This window comes from Populus trichocarpa, chromosome 9 (assembly GCF_000002775.5).
Source record: "Populus trichocarpa isolate Nisqually-1 chromosome 9, P.trichocarpa_v4.1, whole genome shotgun sequence".
NCBI lineage: Eukaryota > Viridiplantae > Streptophyta > Magnoliopsida > Malpighiales > Salicaceae > Populus > Populus trichocarpa.
The window spans coordinates 11,778,350-11,796,414 of record NC_037293.2 but is presented as its reverse complement, the minus strand read 5'-3'; the positions used below and the strand labels follow the sequence as shown (position 1 = coordinate 11,796,414).

At 34.1% G+C, this 18,065-nt stretch overlaps 1 protein-coding gene across 1 annotated transcript; it reads right to left on the bottom strand.

The window, feature by feature from the left end:
* Positions 1 to 4,658: 4,658 nt before the first annotated feature.
* On the bottom strand, positions 4,659 to 12,406 carry LOC7478618 (protein TIC 100). Its single transcript, XM_024608635.2, has 11 exons — positions 11,691 to 12,406; positions 10,882 to 10,953; positions 10,016 to 10,105; positions 9,739 to 9,912; positions 8,799 to 8,889; positions 8,133 to 8,195; positions 7,998 to 8,064; positions 7,238 to 7,341; positions 7,032 to 7,158; positions 6,095 to 6,837; positions 4,659 to 5,235 (listed from the first exon to the last, which is right to left on the bottom strand). The coding sequence occupies exons 1-11, from the start codon at positions 12,344 to 12,346 to the stop codon at positions 4,807 to 4,809; spliced, it is 2,616 nt and encodes an 871-aa protein (XP_024464403.2). The 5' UTR covers positions 12,347 to 12,406; the 3' UTR covers positions 4,659 to 4,806.
* Between the last annotated feature and the right edge of the window lie 5,659 nt (positions 12,407 to 18,065).

The following is an 18,065-nucleotide window of genomic DNA, read 5'->3' as shown; positions in this document are numbered from 1 at the left end:
TACATCATATTTCATATATTTTTTTTCTTACAAATAAATCACTGATAATATCCAAATCACGTTTGAAGGGAGCTTTTGTCTTAATTATTTATGAGTGGGATTGCACATGTGAGGTTTTTCAGATTAGGGAAAGAATATATTATAAAACTATATAGGTAGTATCGATCCTTTGAATGCTGATCTTATCAGAAGATTCTTTTTCAAGAAAATTTCAATCCCGTGCATGATATTTTTCAAAAATTGATTTTGGAGACTACTGTGAGGAACTGAGGATAAGAATGAGATGTATATATATATATATATATATATATATATCTGGTTACAAGATATTTACGTCTGGTCTCAAAGAACTGAATTTTCCGTGCTTGTCGAGTTGCTAGCTAGCTACAAATTCAGCTTGGTTATATCTTCTATAATAGTTCTTGAAACCCAGCTCGAAATTTAATTTAATTTAATTTAATTCAAAGTTTAAATTGCAAGTCGATAACTCGAATCAATCTAAGTTTTTTATTTATTTTTATCTAAGCTTTTTAAGTGACTCGATCGGCCTGAGTAATAGTTGAATAAAAAAATTACTATCACATAAGTTTTTTTTTTTTTATTTATATTTTTGCACATATAATATTACAATGATAGAAGCAGCTGCGTTTTGAATATTTAAGTTACGAGGTTTATTAGCATCCATATATAAAAATACATATGTTGTTGTCATGAAGCCAATCAAGCTCTCTAAGGAACATTATATTATATTAAATTAGAGCATCAAACTCGTTTCTTGTTGTTTGACAGATACTCCTATTAATTTATTCAAGCAGACAGCCTCATTATTTGAGATATTCCAAGTTTCCAGCAACCTACTTGGTTTTCTTAGTACAAGAAAAGGAAGTTGGCGAAAAACAGCTCCAACGTTTTGGTCTTGACAGCGGGTTGGATTCAATTTGACTGAGCCTTGTCACCTAAGAGGCTAAGAGTGAAATGTTTTGACCGATACTCTGTCTTCTTTCCCTTTTCTTTTGGCTATCATTGTAATAAATCTTTTCGGCATTAAAAATACAAATATCCATGTATTGAGCGGAAATGTTTTGTTAAGAATCCAATTGTTTCAAGAATTTCACCTTAAAAAAAATGTATCCCACAATTATTAGATTAATTTATGGATCATATAAAAGTAATTATTGATTTATACTGGATTATCGGGTTGATGAGCTATGTCTAATTAAATAGTCTTATCTCTGCTTTAAACATGCATACATACGTACACTGAAGTGGATTAGAAGGAGCTCAAGTTAATATGCCGATATGTGTTTTTTTCCTATATATCACAAATAAACAGTGATTTTAGAGAATGCTTATAACTCGGATAAGGTTGGATTGAAGTCAGAATCTCATAGATTTTTTATTCTAATGATTCCATGCATTAATATTTTGCTAGCTCAATCCATATATATATATATATATATAATTGGTTCTAACAGGTCATTACGTGCAATTTTAAGCCATTGTCTGAAATCATACAATTAACAATTGGAATATTGATATGGACATGAAGCTAAACTGCAGCGTCCGATAAGCAGTAAGGGGAGGCCAATGAAGCCTAAAGATTGGGATAAAATCAACCAGGATAGCCTCGAGGAAAAGAAAGATTAAGATTTGGAGTGTCTTGTCTTGATCTTTAATACAAGCAATTAATTAACCCTGAGATTTCTTTCTTTTCTTCCAAGTATCAACAAGAATTAATTACATCTGTGTATTTATTTAATGATTAAGTTATATATATCAGTATATCAACAACGTTTTTTATATATATCAGTAAGAGTTATTTCATGATCGGATTCTAAACAAATCGTTTACATTTAAATTAGTATATTCATGAGTATTTCTTCCTCACAATATTTAGCACACGCGTGTACACAAACTTTTCGAATGAACTATGCTAATTATACTTTATATAAAAATTAATCCAGGCTATTGACACGAAGAAAATGACATGGTATCTGGGCATGCTAAACTCTACGGTGGCGTTTGAATATAATATTTTAATAAATATACATACACGCAAAAATAACAAAAATATATTTGACTCAAGAAATAATTCTGTATTTAAGACAATTTTAAAATAGATTTTTATATTTTCAAAACTAGAGATGCATGAAAATACATCATTTATATCTCCACTACTTTAATTTTTTTATATATATCAAGACAGTATCCAAATACTATATATATAGAATACATCACACAATACATTACCAATTCCACTAAACTTCTCCATGTCATTCGTAATTATTAATTTAAATTTATTCATGGTTTTGTCACATGGCTTTATTAATTATCAATAATTTATGGTCTTCAAATCATATTTGATTGCGCTAACATTGATGGCTCTCCCACCCCACAGGAACACTTAACTTGGTGTATATTCTTCTTCTTCTTTTTATTATTATTATTATTATTATTATTTGGGAAATAGTCTCTCTATTATTATTATTATTATTATCTAGGGGAGGCAATATTCCCAGGCTGGCATCTTAGTTTTGGGGGGTAAACAAAGGCCACACATTTGTGAGACTAGAAAGGATAGATAGAAGGACAAAATTCTAATCTTACGTCTGCTTACGATCCAGATCATTCTTGATCATGAGCATAAAGGGTTCAAGGTAAGTACAAGAACACGAAAACAGCAGGTCCATAAGACAGAAAATTCTAATATTTGAATCCCAATAGTACGTAGCTCATTAGAAAGGATTCGATTTCAATAAATCAAAAAAACAAACAAACAAGTGGATAATAATTGGCGATCCCAAAAGATTTCAATAGCTAATAATTTCTTATTATTTAGACACAAATATGTAATAAAAGGGTGGGGATTATACGTCCTCATTTCCCAGACTGAAAATGAAGACCTTAAAGTTTCCTTCCTCCCACGTAGTTATCCTTGAGACCAGTTGCATGACCACCAGCACCTTAGTTTTGCCTCGTATGGATGAGAAGTTCTTTAGAATCCTAAGCTTCAAGGTGGACATGATTCTGATGAATTCATAGGTGGGTTTTGGATGCTTCAACTAGTCAACAGCGCAGCTGCCATCAAGAACGTGACACCATATATAGTATTTCACAAAGAATTAAGATGGCCAAATTGAATTCAATCAATTTGAGCCACGGTCACTATAATTAGGCTTTGGTCCCCCTTTAAGAGTAGTCTTGTAGTGAACAATTTGCCAATTTGGTAGGGCATGCAAAATTGAATCATGGTCCCAGAGAATACTGCCTCATGCTTTAGAAATACTTGGTCTATATTTTATTTGAAAAAAAGCAAGAGAAGTGTTAGTGAATTTCCATTGGATAGCATGTGATAATAAACAAAATTAAAATAATAAAATAAGGAAATTCATAACCTAGTTGGGATAGATATTTATTATAATAAAGAGCTTAAAATAAATAAGCGTGATTGTGTTTAGTTAGTGTTATAGGATAGAAAAAACATATACATAAATAACAAAAATGTGTTTGATAGAGGACTAAGACAAGGACCGAAAAAATCTATCTCTAAAACAGTATTAGAATGAATTTCTACTCTTTCAAAATAGAATATTCATGAGACATATTATCTCTATCTCCGTCTCATATATCTCAAAATATAAAACACTATACATGTTTTGCCCATCATTCTTATCCTTTTAGAGGAACTCAACTCTATACTCACGGACGAATAACTGATTTTTTGTTTAAATATTTTTTTCTACAACAAAATATATATATATAATTTCTTTGTTTTTATTTTAGTTAGGTTTATTTTTAAACCCTGTTAAAAGATGACTTGATCAAATTCAAGTACGGGTTAATTTAGAGCTTGGTTGACTCAACATTTCAATCCATAATACAATTGATCAAACCAAGCTTAGATAAGGCTCAGCTGGATCAATTTTAAGAATTTAATTTTTATATTTTGTCCAAACAATGTTTTGGGATGGGTCTGAGTTGACTGATTGACCTAGAGATTGGCAAGATTTGAGATACATGGCCTTCACCATCAATCATCACCAAAGAAGAAAAACCCATTTGATTACACCGAATGGTTCTCATAGGCAATTATTGAACCTACAAGGTGCAGCCATGTCCATCCTGCTAGTATATATGTTGCATGGATATTACAAATGGCCGAAGCAGTCACAAATGGGCATTAGTGATCGGTTGAATGTGAGCCATGACCAGCCTAGATGAGGTTATGATGCCACAATCAAACTAGAAATAAACAAGCCCAAGATAACAATTACTCAAAGATATAGCACCCTCTGTCTTGCCACTATCTGGCAGACAGGCACTCTTGAGATTTCAGTAATTGCTGATATTCCGTCTGTCTCCATAGGCAGCCGCTGCTGACTTGAGGCAGCTTTCAACATTCTGTTGAAGATAGGTGGGGGCGGGAACAATCAATCTACTTTTAGTGGTTGGATCCTACTGCTAAAAAACGAAAGGTAAAGACACACCAGCCCATTTTGACAGCATCGCCTCCATCTGATACTTATAAGAAACGTTTCGTGAAGCATCATTTACCAACACTTGCATCGAAAGAACACTCGTGAAAGAAGCCCTGGGGTTTCACAGCAGCCACGGAAATCCAAAAGTAGGCACAGGTACATGGCAAGAAACATCCAAACTTCCAAGTTCCAACAATTTGCATTCTCATATGTTCCATCACCTTATCCAAAGGAAACCAAAATACAGAGTACATACAGACATTTTGCCAAAAAAATGAAATGTGGTCTCTACAAAATTGGCCATCTTGCAATATCATGGAATTCCTGTCTAATTTAAGAGAGGAAGAGGCTCATATTTAATTGTATTAGTATATGATTCTAAATAATACAATTGTGTGTGCAATGACAATATGCTGTCTGAATCTCTCTCTGGTGCTGCATGCAACCAAGGATGCCTCTGTTTTCTTGGCTTTTTTAGATTTTCTCTGGGGTTCACAGAAGCTGAAGGATGGGATAGAATTCGTGATAAGGAATGTAACCGAGACATCTTTCCGATGGAATGGCTTGTAGCTTGAATCCTCTGATCTGCACAACTTTCAGCTCTCAACCTTCCCTTTTGACCAAGGACTGGGGGGAAACTGACTGAATTAACCATTCCAGAGAGGTCATTAGGGCTCTCCACACAAAGGGAAGGAGTTGCATTCTGCGGCAATCTTTTCTTCCATGTTAAAAACGATTGCTGTAGCCTAGAGGGAACCTGCAAACCAGCCGAATGAGAAAATCAAGTCAAGCCAGTGGAAAAGGTATAGGCAACGGTCAACAGATCAGAAGGGGGAGAAACAAAAATAAGTCTTCACAAAGAAAAGAACATCCATATAACTGCATGCAAGTCCATCTAAAACACAAGTCATCTCCTGATGGGAGAATAAAACTAAGCATCCACAGAACTGAACATCAAACCACTCTAGCCTAAACCAAACAGCTTGCATTGTCCAACTAAAATACATCTCCCAGAGGAAACCAATCAATATTCCAGAAGTTGATGAACAGCAAATCTCATAACCCATTTACTTGGGTGCTAAACGAGATGGATAGATGAAGAGGGAGGAAAAGACAGGGAGAAAAAGATCACCTTTTTTGGTTGGATAGATATACTCCCCAGGAAGGAAAGAAGGATCAATCCTACCTTTCAAGCTTACATTTTTCAATCCATCTGATTTGGATGAATTGATACATCATAGGCGCTTTTTTTTTCCTAACCCTTGACCAATTTATTTTCTTTTTTCTAACCCTTGACCAATTTATTCCAAACAAACAAACAAATGGTGTTTGAGATTCGACAAATACTTTGTGACCGTTTTACATAGAAAAGTGAAAGAAAATCATGGTTTGGATATTTAGAGGATTGTGTGATGCATCAGGACTAGTCAGGTAACTTGAAAAAAAAAAGAAATCAACGGGATTGCAGACATTTTCCTTCTAATGAAATGTAAGGCATCAGAAAGCAGATATTCTTCAAACCTCGCATATTACAGCTTCTTTTCTTCTAAACATTGGAGGACATTCAGACTGACTGCTAAGCACATGGAAAAGAATTCATGGAGTTTTGAACTTACTGTTGAAAGAAGACTACAGGAAGCAAATGACAGTGATGATGCAGAAAATGGAGCTCCTGCAGGTCTGTTTCCTTTCTGGTCATTCTTTCTTGGGTCCTCATCTTGGGTCACAGAACCAAAACTTGATGGTGTAACATCATCCTCCTCCTCTTCCTCCTCCTCCTCCTCCTCCTCTTCCTCTTCATCTTTAGCGAGAGGTTTCTCCTCCTGTTGGGCTGACACAAAGGTATTTTCTTCCCCCTGCAAACCAATCTCAACCTTCTCTTCCTCCTCTTTTTCTCTCATCTTCAGCTCCTCGTCCAAGTCTTCCATGGTCTCCTCTAAACACAATTCAGCCTCTATCAACTCAAGTTCCTTTTCATACAGCTGTATTTTTATCTCGCTAGCTTTCTTCTTCTCTTCAGTCCATTTCTCTAGTTTACCACGCACCAGCTTGCCCACATCATCAGCTCTTTTTAGAAGTCGCTGCCATATGTTTTCCTTCTTCATCACCTCCTCTTTTCCATAAAACTCATCAAAACCAAGGGGTAGGAATTGAACTTTATCAGGATCAAAATCTTCCCCATCTTTCAGAGGTGGCTGCCAAAATAACCGAACCCCATGTTCCTCATCCTCAACCCAATCAATTATTCGTCCAGTTGGTGTGTGTAAGATGACAGGATCTTCAGTATATATGCGCCTAGATGGATCTTCAGGATCAGGTTCTGGTTCCTTGTCAAGAACAATGAATTCAGGAGTCTCCTCTGTCCAAACGAATGTAAAAATGTAAGCACCAAACAAAAAGGAAAAAAAGAAGAAGCAGCATTGGGACTGAACCATGAAAGCACTAGCAATTAGCCTAAAAACAAGTTAATTGGACTATCTTCATTAACTGGTTTGGGCTCCATAGATTTTCTCGCAAGGACTAGAGAGAGAGAGAGAGAGAGAGAGATGATACCATTCTCCCACCAGTATGAAAGCTCAGCAGGCATAGGCAATCTCAGTGGAGCTTTATAAAAGGAATTTAACCACATCTCTCTTTCTTGATCTACTTCATGTGCATATCTTTTCCAATAATCAGGTACCTGCCAAACAAGCACATTTGTTCTCATCCTCTCCATGGCCTAAAAATAAGTCTAAAAGCAGGTTAACAAAGTAACTTACTTCGTAGAACTGGTTGATGAAGCCTGGCGCCATCCACACATCTTCTTCCTCATAGAAATAGGGATGTTGAGGATCACTATACGGACCAAACGCTTCCCTAACCACTGCGAGAAAACATAATACCAAAAGAAGAATAAATGAGAGATCACATAATCAATACATTATGGACGAATTCTACAATAGAAAATTGGATCTGCAAATGGCAAGTTAGCAGTTATAAATCTAGTGACAGTTGGGATTAGAGGCATTAATTGTCATAATTCAGTGAGGGGAAACATGGATGTCTAAAAGATGAACAAAAGCTTAAGCATTCAAGCAAGCAAGCTCAAACCCAATGCTATATCCTGCATTCCCAATTCCCATGCTTCAACATGTACGATGTCACGATGCTTAGTTTGAATGCTTGAATCCTGTCTCCAAAGAACATTTAACCAGCAACATCTAACAAGAAGACTTTGTAGCCATGACGATAATATTTTTGAGAGATATGACAGCATATACCTTGGTCAGCCATTATATGTGCATCTCTAAATCAATGACCAAGGTTGTGTTGTCCATCAATTTGTAGAGTATAATCTACGTGATTACACAAAATGGATATTATATTTCATCAGTTATTGATTATCACCACATAACAAAAAAGTCAAACCCTGACTTTCCAGCCCCGGTCGATGCATTACTTTGTAACTCAATTGCTACTATTTCGTAACTCTATTGCTACTCTCCATTAAAAGCAATATTTGGAGTAAAAAAGACATACTTCCATCTGGTTTATTGACAAACATCCTAGCCTTTGCAGCAGCTACTTCAGCTATTCCTGCGTGCACCTGTAAGACCTTTTTGTAAGAGAAATATCTTAGAAAAGTTTAACCTTTAAAAGAAAGTGATAACATACCGCAGAAATGTCTTCATCACAATCAGTAGCATCCTCTACGAACTCTCCAAAGTAGAACCTACCCTGTATGTACACCAAAAATAGGGGGTCACTCTTTCATGAAACTAAAATGGAAAAAACAAAAAAGTCGTTATCCAGTTATGGTCCTGCCACAGTGCAGTGCTGGGAAGGAAGGTTTGGAGACAGTATATCCTTCAACATATATGCATGAAATAATTGCTTTCAAGACTCCACCTGCAGCTTTGTGGTTACACACATGGCTTCCACCCAGGCAACAAGTGACCAAGCAATAGTTACTTTGACACTTTACCAGGAATGGAAATTTTACTGAAATATTAAGAGTTGTAAAACACAAAAAAAAAGAGAGCAGACCAATTACACACATCAAATTTATTGGTTGTGCATATCTGTGTTCATGAAATTTCTATCACCACGGTGCATACTTTCAAGCTAATGGGTTTGATTTAATTTCAAGTCTTAAATAATCATTTCCAACTATGCCACTTGTTACTTGAAATATCAACTCTCTTATGATATGGAGCACTAACGGAGAAAAATTGGATTCAGATATTATTTCAAGTTTGTGCTGACCCTTCCAACAGATTGGCATTAAAATTACATACATGCCAAGCTCTGAAATATGGTTTTAATATTTCATGAACCTACAAATATGGTGCGCTCGTTGACTTCATAGACACCGCAACCATGCATCCTGCCATGCTTCCATTCACCAGCATAACGGTACCGACCTTTCTCCCTGACATAGAAACACTATCAACATTAATTAATTATCACATGAAACATGCATTCACCAAAATAAAAATTCATGTCTTCTATGAGAAAAAACCAAAAGATTCATACAATACAGTAGCACTTCTTTTATCTTTAGACAAGATAATTGTATAGATAAAGATCGTTCATACTGACACCAATAAAAACAAAAAAACATATCACTTGGCATCAAAAGGATGGTTAATTGATGATCATCTATTACTCCATTGCCTAGTCGCTTATCAGTTTGTCTCCATCTTTTCAGTTTTTGGGAGTCATTGGATTATAGGGCCATCACTTCTAGCAGCTTGGAGAGCAGAATCCTTGACTCATTGCCTTCGGATGGATCCTTGTAAGATGGGAGGTATGCCCGAGGAGTTAGTCAACACATATGCTCCAATGCTGTCATTGTGACCTTGAAATTCAACTTTGGTTTTGTTCACCTCTTTGGGATTTTATGGGTCATGGCAATGGTACCAGAAACACCAAATGTGTGTGGAAAATGGAAATAGAGAAGCATCTTCACCTTAAAAGAGCAGGCCTGTTTACAATTTCCTGCTCTTACTAAGACTAAGTGTGCAGCAGCTTCTAACTACATTTTAAAGGAAACTTTGAAAGGATGCAACGCACGTGATCTCAAGTTCAAACCAAAGTAGCATGCCCAACTCATTGACCCTCAGATAAAGGGAAGAAACCAGGCACTTATGCAAGCAATGGGATTGACATTAAGATAGGTTGAAGATTTGAAAAACATAAAAAGTTGGGTAAAAGATGTGAACCAATCTAACAATAACAGAAAACAAAAATAACTCACAGCTGAATACAAAGAACTTACGGTTTTTCCCCAAATTGTCTAATCCACTCATCATTCTCGTAAAAAGGTATTTCATACTGCCCTCCAGCCAGACGCATGCTATCTTCAATATCCATCTCCAGCCATTTCCTGTCCTCCGGGGACATAAAATCTCTAGATATAATTCTTCCCTCAGCACGCATCTTTTCTTCAAGCCTGAAAAGATAGTCATAACCAACTCAAGTTATTTATTCTGTTTGGAAAAAGATCACACCTTAATCATACTATGATTATGAAGAGATATGGATTGTGAACATACTTGGAACCTGGTATAGGTTCTATATCAGGTATATCAACTTCTACCACTCCGTGCCCTTCCATGTTGTTCCGGAGCCACTCACCTTCATACCTACAGCAAGGGAATATCATAAAAGTCTGAGTAGAAGGCACATTGCTAATAGGCCAAGCAAATTCTTTATGATGGATAGATAGATAGAGCTTTAAAGTGTTTCTATCCTGGTTTGAAGCATCAACTACAAATTTATGGAGCCTAATACACATCAAAATCTAGACAAAAAGGGGATGTGAAAGTGGCAAGCTCTCTAACAGCATATGAAAAAATAAACTGTTTGGTAAGCTTGGAGTTTTTCTGACTTTACTACGAAAAAAAAAAGAAAAAGAGGGAGGGAGAGGGGGGGGAGTGCTGAAACAACATGTATTTTCATTACTAAATTGCATCCAAGGAGCCTAAATACAGTCTTTGCACATCATGTAGGGGTTTCTTCAGCTATGGAGAAGCTTCCTATATACATCTACCATACAACATTATTTCCTCTTTTTTCCAAGGTTGCTAAATCACAATGATCATTCAAAGACTAGGATGAAGTCAAATAATTATCTGCCACGTGTTCCTTTTTCTTTCCTTTTTTTTTCATAACTCCAAGTTCTTAGTTTCTAAAAAAGTACTTTTAATGCAGGCATAAATCTCAGACACTCACACGCTAGTTTAAATTATATTGGATATTTGATAACAACATGCCACGTACTAGCTAGAGAACTATAATCGCAGTGCATCAGCACTTCTATTTTCTTGATGACAGTGTACATCAAATTGTGTCACTTTTCTGTTAACTTTCCAATGGATAAATATAAGTGCAAGTGCAACTTTTAAGATAGAGTACAAACCTGACTAGCCCCTGTTCAGCAACATAAACACCCTTGCCATGTGCCAAGTCATCCCAAACAGTGCCTTCATACCTTTACAAATCCAAAACACGATATAACAAGTAGGTGAAAAGAATTCTCATGTGATGAACTAGGATGGAGAGATCATAGAAAGGATCAAATATACATTCAGACCAGACTGTACATGAGCAATTAAAGGCATATTCTATTAACCTCATAAATTATAATTGTGATAAATAAAATCCAGTCCATTAGTCACACCCACACCCTAAGCTACTAGACAAACAAATGAAGAGTTCAAAATCGAAAAACAAACTGAATCATCTGATTATCACCCATTGAAATCATCTCAAAACTAAGGGAATGCTTTGTGGTGTGTAATTTCATTGCAAGCTAGCAAGCATACCATGGTTTTATCACCTTTAACAACTTAAATTGAATGAAGAATTATAAACCACGCGTAACAAAGCAGTACACGAAACAACATACTCCGTTTTCTTTGCACCAAAAATAATCAGCAGGAATTGAACATAGACTCACGAAACCCCATCCAAAAAACTGGAATAATCGTGCATCCAATTCCTCTAAGAACACCAACGCAGATTTTAACGCATTTATACAAAAATTACAAGATCAAATCCCACCATAAACTAAGCAAAAATCACCAACCACTCATCCAATTGCTCTCAATATCACCAACGCAGCTATAACCACAAAGCAAATTATCAAAAAATGAACAAAAACCTATGTAACAAAACACAACCAAAAAACAAAAAACACAACAACGAGCAAGCTTCACAAGCACTTACGAGCTACCATCTTCGAAAATGTAGCTAACCCAAGTCAAGAACTCCTCAATCCTATCCAGTTCTTCAATAACAGCTTTCGGATTCGAGATATCATAATGATTATCAGGAATCACCGGATAAGGCCTCCTATAAGGCACGTAAAAAGGTGCAATAGGCGGGTCTCTCCCTTCTTCTTTCATCTTCCTAACAATATCCCAATCCTCCTCATCTGCCCACACTGGGTCCCACCCTGGTTTCGTAGATTCCCATGGAGGGTCAGCCCACAGCTCCTTCAAATCCTCTTCCCTCCAATTCTCTTTGTCCCTTGGAAAATCAAACAAATCCTCGTAAAAAACATAGTTTCTGTCTTCTTCTTCTTTCATCCTCTTCATCCTTTTGCTCTCCAAGACATCCGCGAACCGCGCAATGTTTTTCTCCGGTGTGTTTTCCGATTCTGGGATTTCATCTCCCGGTCTGGTGTAGGTGACAACGCCGTCCTCTTGGTTGGTGGAGGATTGAGTGTAGTCGTAGTCGTAGTCGTAGTCATAGTCGGAGTCGGAGTCGGAGTACGAGGAAAAAGAGAGGTTGTTGTCTTTGTTGGTATCAGCATTTGGGTCTTCTTGTGGGTTCGGGTCGGGTGAGTCGGTGGTTTGGTCTGCTGAGTTATCGCCGGCCATGTTTGGAGGATAAGAAGGAAATGAGTGAGGAGGGAAGCGTAAGAAATGGATAGGTGTTTTTAAGTGGGAAGGGTTTTGGGGATTTTTGTCCGTTACTACTAGCATTTTTTATTTTTATTTTTCAGTCTTACAGTTTTACTGTCTTTTCTTTTTAATCTGGAAGAGAGTTGTTTTTCACTTTTCTTTTTGGTAAAATTACCTTTTGTTTTCGAATTCGATGGATTGGTGATAAAAATGGGCAAAATGTTGATAAATAAAATGGTTGATGTGATTTCATGGTGTTTTCTTAAAACTAATTTTTAAAAATTAATATCATATTTTTATTTACAAAAATAGTATATTTCATGAATTTTTAAATAAATATTTATATTTTATAAACTTAGTGTAATACATATTTTTTTTATTTCATTAAAAAATATATTTGATTAAGATGCAATAGCTTTTCGAAAAAATAAATATTTCTTAAATTACTACTATCCCTTTATTTTTAGTTTAGGAAATTTATTTTTATTTTTTTATTTTTTTATTTAGTATCGTTATGCTTTTGTTTTAATATTTTTGTTTTTTTATTGATAAGGTTTTCTATTTTTTATATATATAAAGGGTTTTAATCACAGTCATTAAACCTGAACCGACTCGGTGGGTTGACCTGATAGCTAAACTGGTCCGAGTAAGGTAAAAGACCAGAATGAGCAAAAACGCGGTTAACCCATGAGCCGAGCGACCCAACAAAACCTGATAGAGACCTTTTTTTTTAATGTGTTTTTTCTCCTAACTAGAGACCCTTTTTGTATATTTGTTTTTAGTTGGTTATTAATTCTTTTCAAAGTTTCACTATGTAAATACTACAATAATATTTTATGTACTCTATGTTCACAAGAAAAAAATTATATTTTTTCAATATAAAATAAAAAATCTTTTTGGTTTAAATATCTCAACTTAAAAGGATAACATAGTATTTTTTTAATGTGGAATAAAAAATATTTTGAAATAATCTTTTAAATTTCATTATTTACAACATGTATAGTCTATATTCACATGGATTATTTCTTAATTTTTTCGTATGAAATATTAAAATTTCAAATATTTTTTTTAATTTTTCTAGATTGATCCGTGTAACCCAGCTCCTTGACCGGGTCAATTCTCATATCGGGTTTGATAACTATGATCAATTTTTGGATCGGGTTTGATAACTATAGTTTTAATAACTTTTTTAACAAATGAGACTTTAATAAATAGAAAATAACTATTTTTTATGTTTCGAATAAATGATTTTGGTCCTTCAAGGTTTTGACTTTTAGTAAATTTCATTACCTTTTATTCTTGGATACATTAATTGATACTAGAACTCAATAATTTTTTATGGTTAGCTATTGTTATGCTTTTTTTATTCAATATTTTTATTTTTTTTATTTATAAGATTTTCTAGTTTTTCTATTTATAAAGGGCTGTAATAATTTTTTTAATAAATGAGACTTTAATGAATAAAAAATAAATATTTTAGATGTTTCGAATAAATGATTTTGATCCTTAAAGGTTTGACTTTTCACAAATTTCATCATCTGTTACTCATTGTTATGTTAATTTCTTGGTGGATAGCTATTGTAAGTTATCATTGAAAATCTTAATCATGAGATTCTTGATGGATACCTCACACAAACATAATAAAAATCTACTATGAGGTTAGAGGTGGAGCAAGAAGAAAAAAATAAGAGGGGCTAAATTAAAATAAAAATTTTAAAAAAATTAAAATTTTAAATATTTTACAAAGGAAGAGGCTGGGAAATTTTTTTTTGTAAGGACTCGGGTCCCTGCCAGCCTCCCCCTACCTCCGCCACTGTATTAAGTGTCCTAGGTGTAAAAAATCATTGAGTTCCGGATGAGGAGATTCTACTTTAAAAAAACATTATGATGGACGCTTTCATAACGGGCAACAAGTTTTTTATAGTAAAGATCCCACCTCACAAACAATTTGAATTTGATGATGAGTTCCTTTTAATCCAGGTAGATTGATGTAGAATTTTTTTTAAAAAAATAATTTTTTTATTTCTTCTTTCCCAGTTAAGGAATTTCTTTTGTATTGTTCTTGTTTTCATATTCAATTAATAGGGTTTTCTATTTCAATATTATTAGATTACTTCTGTTTTTCTAACTTTGCAGGGAATAGTTTTCTATTTATATTTTTCTATTTAACATTCATAGGGTTTTCTAACTTTTTTGGGATGAAAAAGAACTAATTATTCTGGATGTCTCTCATAGTTGCAGTGCTTTTTATTTTTTTTTAAGATTTTAAACTGTAACAAACTTCATTATCTCTTATTCTAACAAACAAGTTTATTTTATAAAATTTTAAACAAATTATTTTTTCTTTTAAATTTTTACAAGCTCATAGATAAGCTTATTTTCAAGTTTTTTTTTTTAAAAAAAAAAATTGCTTGCAGGTCCAATTCAACCAATTATATCTTAACAAATTAGTTTAAACTAAACTCTTACACAGGTAAGTTTATTCACTTATATCCCTAACACCAGCACCGAAGCCAAGAAACCTAGATTCCTAAAATGATACACAGGTATTTTCTATGTTACTTCTCTATTTAGTTTGCTTTTCAACCTTGTTATTATTATTATTATTATATATATATATATATATATATATATATATATAATGAGATTTGGATATTTATTATTATTATTATTATTATTATTGTATTCCCCGGCTCAACAGGAAAACATGAATCTAGATTACTAGTCATGGAAAGAAAGACAGTGCATCAAAAGAGACTGGGATCAGAGAGTGCAGCAGCAGCAAGAGAGGGGGGGCATGTGTATGTCTATAATCAAGTTGGATAATTTATTGAATTGTGATATGGTGATGAGATTTTATAAAAATATTTATAATTTAAATTAAACCCGATAGATATTAATTTAAACCATTTAAATTTTTAAGATATTTAACTAATAAAATACGAATATTATCAAACACTATTCAAAATCTAAGCCAAGTAAAATTTGATGTTTACAAATATTTAGATATTTGTATCACGCACACATATATAATATTTATATTTTAAAAAAAATATAATATAATATATGATATCACTTTTTTAATCGAGGTTACACTATAAATAATATTTAAATAACGGGTATTCAAATAAAAACTCAAAACTGGATAAATAAAACAAAAATATTTAAATTTTGTATTTGATAAAAACGAGTAAAATATAAATATCGATTCGTGCATGCTGATTCTCATTATACTTACTTCCCTCGAAGAATATATTCAAGTCCAAATCTGTATCCAAGTGGTGGCTTTCTCCTATATCTCATCCTTTTTTGCAACTTCCTGCTATGGATCGGGTGGTAGACACGTACAAATTCATTGCCAGCACGGGACCTTCTTTATCAGTATCTACGTCCTGCAGGTTATGCTCAGAATCGGATTCCTGCGTGTCTCCATGTAACATTCAAACACCATTCCTGAATTCAAATCGCCAAATCTCTCCCTTGAATTCTTGGCACGCCAGCTACAACAAGACCCCTCCTCAGCACAAAGCATTGGCTTGCATTTTCCCCTAAAACAATCACAGCTTATGATCCAAACGATAATCCTCGCCTGTGCCGGTTGACGACTTGCCTAGAGGCAGTAGTGTTGGTCCCGTTCCCGGATGTGTTGCGAAAGCCTCTGCGATCTCCATGTAGAATTCTATAATCAGTGTCTGCGTTTCTGGGTACTCAAGGGCTATATATGATGCTGGAGAGCGGTGTTTAAGGTGCGAGAGTACTCCGTTGAAAGATATGAACGAACATAGAATCCAGACCTCAAAACACCTCTCTCTAGATTTGTTTCACGAATTCTCTTCTTCTTTTTTCCTTGTATTTCTTTCTCGTCTTTCTACCAAATTAAGCAACCACTATACGGATTTAAAGCTGACAACAAGTACTCCAGCTTGGTTGGATTAAATGAAAAGATGTTTCAATTTTTTCTTCATTTACGAATTGGTCCTCAAAACTTTAGAACTTTTTTTTTTTTCATTTTCTCTAACTAACTTGGTATTATTATCCAACTCTTGAATTCAGTTATATACATACACATTATATTTCAGTCGGTCTTCTTGGTGAGTTTAAAAGCAATCTAAATAATTAATAAGAATATAATTTGGTTTAAAGTAAATATTTAAGATGAAATTTTTTAATAATTATTAAGACGACAACATATTGGATTGACTCAGGTCAACCCGGGTTAACTTGTCAATTCGTATACCGAGTCATAAGATCATGATAACCTCATAGTAAGTAAATCAAAACAAATCATGAATCTTAATTTACAATAAACTTAATGTTGAACGATGAAACTGAAAAAAAATCAATTAAAAAAATTACCTGAGTCAATCCATGTTAACTTGTCAAACCCACGATTTGGGTCATGAGACCATGATAACCAAATAGAAAGCAAATTAAAACAAATTATAGATCTCAATTCTCAATCAAACTAATGTTGAAAGATGAAATTGAAAAAAAAACAAAAAAAAAGTATAAAAACAACCTGGATCAACCACAGTAAACTCGCCAAACTTATTACCCAAGTCATAAGATAAGAATAATCTTATAAAAAACATACCAAAATAAATCATGAAGTTTAATTCTCTATTAACCAGGTATTAAATGATTAAATTGAGGGAAAAAAAAAGTCGAGTTAACCAAATTAACCTGTTAAACTTGAGGTTTAGGTCATGAATATGATATAACCTCATAAAATTCTCAATAAACAAATGATAAAATTAAAAATAAATAAAAAATATATATATATATATATATATTATAAAAAAAAAGTAAGGAAAAAAATACTATTTAAGTGAATAATAACACGTGAGGAGGGGCACAGGAAACCTCCTTCTTTAGTTTTTTTTTTAATATTAATTGTTAATGTCAATATATATATATTTGGAGCATGTTGTCTTGGAAGGGAAGTTAGTACCAGTCTCTTTTATGGAGATTTGAACCGACCTGCTCCACTCTACTCCGCTGCTACTTCACCCCCTGTGCTCCTGGAGAAAAGGCCCGGGCTGTAAAAACCTGCTATCTGATGCCCCCCCATGCATGCAATCTTTAACAAGGAAATGGATACCTTGAATCAGAAGCCTTTATTTCCTTCAAGGATTCGAAGTGTTAAAATTATTTCCAGGCACAGTCTTTGACAAGGAAATTGGTGAGAATAAGACTGCAACATGAAATTTGTTGCCATTTTTTTTTTTTTGCCAGTTTTTGTCTTATTCCTGTCAGCCCACAATGTCATTCTGGGTCTACAAATAACAGCCATGTGACAGTAACATAATTCTCCCCTTTCCTTGCCCCCTCTTTGACTGCCCTTTATCTTGTTGGACTCGGTACTGTTTGTTTCAGTCTCGTCAACCAAGAAAGTATAATTGGCCTAACTCATCATTCAGAGTATGTGTTTGTCAAAAACTAACACGATACTGTATGGAGTAAACTGCGCGTATGGCGACATATCTTCCCGGGAAAAAAAAATATATGCAAAATAATAATAAAAAAAAAAAAAACACCAAGTGCTAACCTTCTCAACTCTCCTTTTCTTTTTTCTTTGTTTTGATAACAGTTCTGCCCACCTAGCATCGTAATGACTTCTATTAGTGTTTTTCAAGTTATTTTTATCTTAAAAGACATTAAATCAAAGTTATTTTATATGCTTTTCAAAAGGATA

Bases quoted from the DNA above. Each gene is read 5' to 3' on its own strand.
- LOC7478618 (XM_024608635.2), bottom strand. From the start codon at position 12,346: ATGGCCGGCGATAACTCAGCAGACCAAACCACCGACTCACCCGACCCG. The intron at 7,342-7,997 runs GTATGTCTTTTT...GTTTTCTCGCAG, and splicing joins TGTCAATAAACCAGATGGAA to TGGTTAGGGAAGCGTTTGGT. The intron at 6,838-7,031 runs GTATCATCTCTC...TCGTTTGGACAG, and splicing joins TTCATACTGGTGGGAGAATG to AGGAGACTCCTGAATTCATT.